This window comes from Plasmopara halstedii, assembly GCF_900000015.1.
Source record: "Plasmopara halstedii genome assembly, contig: Scaffold_322, whole genome shotgun sequence".
Classification (NCBI taxonomy): Eukaryota; Oomycota; class Peronosporomycetes; order Peronosporales; family Peronosporaceae; genus Plasmopara; species Plasmopara halstedii.
In genome coordinates, this window is record NW_020187243.1 from 1,647,051 (window position 1) to 1,651,275 (window position 4,225).

At 42.4% G+C, this 4,225-nt stretch overlaps 2 protein-coding genes across 2 annotated transcripts; one reads left to right on the forward strand and one right to left on the reverse strand.

The window, feature by feature from the left end:
• Positions 1-481: 481 nt before the first annotated feature.
• PHALS_08468 (uncharacterized protein) lies at positions 482-735 on the forward strand (the record flags this gene model as incomplete). The annotated part of the gene is made up of 2 exons (XM_024723821.1): positions 482-553; positions 613-735. The coding sequence occupies 2 exons, from the start codon at positions 482-484 to the stop codon at positions 733-735; spliced, it is 195 nt and encodes a 64-aa protein (XP_024574759.1).
• Positions 736-3,063: 2,328 nt separating this feature from the next.
• Positions 3,064-3,641, reverse strand: PHALS_08469 (uncharacterized protein; the record flags this gene model as incomplete). The annotated part of the gene is made up of 6 exons (XM_024723822.1): positions 3,064-3,081; positions 3,136-3,204; positions 3,283-3,306; positions 3,369-3,440; positions 3,503-3,510; positions 3,599-3,641. 6 exons carry the CDS (start codon positions 3,639-3,641, stop codon positions 3,064-3,066), a joined length of 234 nt encoding a protein of 77 aa, XP_024574760.1.
• Between the last annotated feature and the right edge of the window lie 584 nt (positions 3,642-4,225).

The window sequence follows — 4,225 nt, forward strand, 5'->3', positions numbered from 1 at the left end:
AGGTTTTACTATGTATATTTAGGAAAATCTATCCATTTAAATTAGGCGGTTTAGCCGCAGATAAAAATAAATAAAAATCATTTTGAATTTAAACCGAAGAGTTTATTAGCCTTGGCTAAGGTAGTAACTACTCCTGGAGTTAGCGGATTGCGTTTCGCTACACTCGTGTTGGTTCTGTAGAGAACGAAAGGTCGGTGACCTAAATTACGCTTTCTCAAGCGCTAAGCTGCCGCAACCCCGCTGCAGATATAGTTGGAGATCAGATCTAAAAGTGCTAATGTAATATCTTTAATATTACCAATTGCAAAATTGACAACTGGAAAGTGAAGACCAAATATATGGCGTAAAATTCAGGAGTTTGATAAATTACCTTGCGCGACAGTTTGCCCGCTTTATATTTTTGTTGCGACTGCGAGGAGGAATAAATCTGTAAGGATAACAAGTCGTTTGACAAGTCGTGGAAAGGATACTTCTCACGATAATGAAAGTGTGCGAGCCATGGTGTTTGCGTGCGGGCTACGATTTAATTTCTGGAGAGTTTGAGAATTTCACGGTCTATATACTAACCTGAAGCCCAGTCAAAATTAATCTATGGGAAATTTGCTGTTGTAGATGCTGACAGGGAGCGCGCCGGATTTTGGACGATTTGTGGCATTTGGATTAGCAAACCAAGCATTGAGAATGGGCACATCATCGGGATTCGGAGGTTGCAACTCTGCTGAAAAGTTCTTTTAAGACTCGGTCGTTGGATTGACATGTTAAACGGGAAGCAGAGCAATGCGGTGGGCCTTCGCGAAGTCAAATCATAAGGAACACACTTGGGGTGAAGACGAAATAATATCAATAAAGATATTCATCTGGGCTACACTCTTTCGACTTACTAGTGTAGCCATCCATCTGTACTCGAACAGTCAATCATCAATGACGTCATAGGCATATCTTATCTATCGCGAGTTCGTGTCGGACTTACACAGAGAATGCAATACGAGCTACATTAGAATGATAAACCTTAACACTCCACCTCCGTGTGACCACACGTGAATATCAAGATCCTTCATTTAATCCTCGAGACAGAGTTCACAACGCTTTTGTCATTATGTCTGCCGGCACAAAGTGCGTCGGACTGGTTGGGCAAATACTAAAAGTCTCGCCTGACAATAAATAAGGACGAAGAATAAAACAGACGACAGCTCCACGCCTGTTGTCTTTTGACAGGCAAGTGCTAATGCTGTTGAAGCCAGTAATCTGCTTGAGCCAGCCCATTCCAAGATGCTGTATTTGGAACCGATCAAGTCCATTGACGCAAGACTATAAGCACAGAGCTTGATTTGACGGCGCTTCAAGGTGTGTTTTGAGCTATTAAACTGCTAGAACGACGCACGTCATTGCCACCAAGTTGACTTTCAAGATCAAGCGCAACGACTATGGATCAATCGAAAAATGATACCCTTTTGTGATAGAATCGGCGCACAAACGTTATTCTAGCCGTAGAATGCGTGACACTTCGAATGAAAATCCGATTGCTCAAGCATTTTGGCCGGCCTGTGGATCAGCTAGATGTGATGATGGCTTTCTTGTATGGTGTAATGAAAGCAGTCATGTCCTGTGCTTTGCTCGGAAGAATACAAATTGACGGGACTTTAATTGAATAGAACTGGCGAAGGCAATTCATGGAATCAAATAAGCTTCGCCTTTGCGACAAGTAATATAAAGTACACCGCGTTATGTATGGCTGCTTAAGATCGCAAATGGACTCATCAGTAACTGTGCCAAATAATTAAAGCGACCAGTGAACAAGGATCAAAGCTAATGAAACTCGAGGAAAATCCAATCTTGCATCAGTTCGACAAATTAACCACGGCGGTGCAAAGCACATCATCGTAAAATACTACTATATCCGCGATTAAGCCAAGCGTGGTAAGGTGTAGCTCGAATACTGGGAGCCTTTGGTCATACTCGTCAATTGCACAGCCCGTGGTACTTGTTGTGATTGCTTTTGAAATGCGGTCCTTTTCCTTGTGGCTGAGCGTTTTGTGCGTTTTCTTTTTTGGATGACTTATGTCGGTTACGTCGCTTCTGCGTCGCTAATGTTGAGCTATAGTTTATCGGGATAAATTTATAGTCGATGTTGTCAGAGGAGCTTGCCGCTACAAAACCAAAACCGGATTTGTCGAGAGTGAGATTTCGCACTACTTGTCTCGCCTCAAGGTCGTCATTCTGATATGCATTTATATCCAACGACCACACGTGCACGAGCTCTGCGATCCCGCTTAAGTTGCTCTTTCCTAGTAGTAAGGATGTATGTCAACACCCCAGAAACAAGCATGCGCTTTGCTTGACATGATTCTTGAACGGAATTTTGTTCTTAGCTGTAGATGATGGAAAACAGATATTCACGGAGGTTTATTAATTGCTGGTACATCTTTAAACCACTTGTTTAGTCTCACTTCGCGCAGCATGTTGCGACTAATCGAGAAGATAGATATGTTGGCTTGCTTTGTTGTACTTTAATTTGGGACGAGTAGGATCCCTAGGTGCTGCTCAATTGCTTGGCCCCAAAAAAGGTCTCAAAAGAGCTGGACGCAGCATCATGGGATCCTTTTGACGTGCAAAGGTGACGCAATTTCCAATTTGTGTGTAAGCCTTGATTATGTAGTAAGTGAAGCCCTTGCAATCTTTCCTGGCACTCAGACAGATACACTTCAAACACTCACTGGCTTCATCTACGATGAGAAGCAATATCCTGTTACCACTTTACTATTATTAGTTTATCGGGCCGCAAATGCTGGAATAAAGAAGATGAAATACTGCATAGCGGAGCATACTGCGGTCGCTTGACAACTGTTTTGAATACTTTTACCGGTCGGCAAAGATGGTACGCTCGCGATATAAATCATGCCACAGGTGGCCATTTTCCGTAGCATATTCACTGGAGTATCGTCCATTTAAGCATGATTGTCTACGTTGCGGATCAAGGTTGTCAATTTTAAGTCGGCAGAAACCGTCCATCAGGCCACCGACGCAGATAAAATTAAGGTTTGCACGTTTGTCCATATCCTCCCTTCAGCCGCTTTTGTAAATCTGTGATACAAAAAGAAGAAAACGTTATTCTCCTCACCATAGATGGGCTTTTACCTCGATCCTGACTTTGTCTACACACAAAACCACTTGCTTCACGTTAGTTTCGACACCCTTAATTGTAGCCTTGTTTCCGACAGCTCGGTTTCGTTAGAAAAGCAGACTTGATCTCGTCATTACAGATTTAAAACGTGGTAACACTACCAATTGCTCACATCCCAGACACATCTATGCCTATCAATAGCCCACCGTTCATCGATCCAGCAAATGCGACATAGTTCTTTTCACACTTCTTCGTTGGTTTGGAATTGGACGTTGTTGACTAATACGCTGGTGCCTTCAGTCATCTCCATGCTAAAGAGCTACCACTGCAAGTTAATTTGCCAGCTTTTTAACAATCACCGTAAATCATCTTGATGCGCACCAACGCGACTTTTCGAACACGTGGTGGTAGTCCGCGTTAATTTAAAGAAGCATCAGGCCGGATGCAATGTTGCTTAGCCTAACATAGTTATATGACCGAGTGTCAGCAAAGTTTGAAATTCCCACACAGTTGACCACATGCCAAACTGACTTGGTCAGGAACATGCCGCGCATTAGCGGATCCACGTAGCATTGGATCTGCTATTGAACTTGTTCATGAAGATCTTGGCCGAGCAGTTCTGCGTAGAAGAGATGTGTTATGACGTAGAGTGGGGAGCGAGGTGAGGCGTAGGGTCCCTCGAAGAATGATAAATAAGTCATGATACTTATTGAGAGAATAAAAAAAATGACCCAACTTTTGCCATATATAAAAAAAATATCCCAACTTTTCAAAAAAAATATATACCCCAGCACGTAAAATATCACCGGGGAGCCGTAATATTACACAACAGAAGATGTGAAGATGTATTGTATTAGGAATGAATTAGCATAATTCTACAAAATACCCCACAATAACAAAGTATACATTTATATGCTATATCCATTCAGTTTACTATTAACCAAGTAAAGCTAAACTAAAGAATACATGACTTCTAACCAGGACCCACATTAGCTCAGATGGTAGAGCGCTTGCAAAATACAAGCAAAGGTCCTTGGATCGAACCGAATGGGTAGGTAGTTTGTTGGTGTCTCATGTCCCATGTCCCTGTGTCCCTTGTCCCTA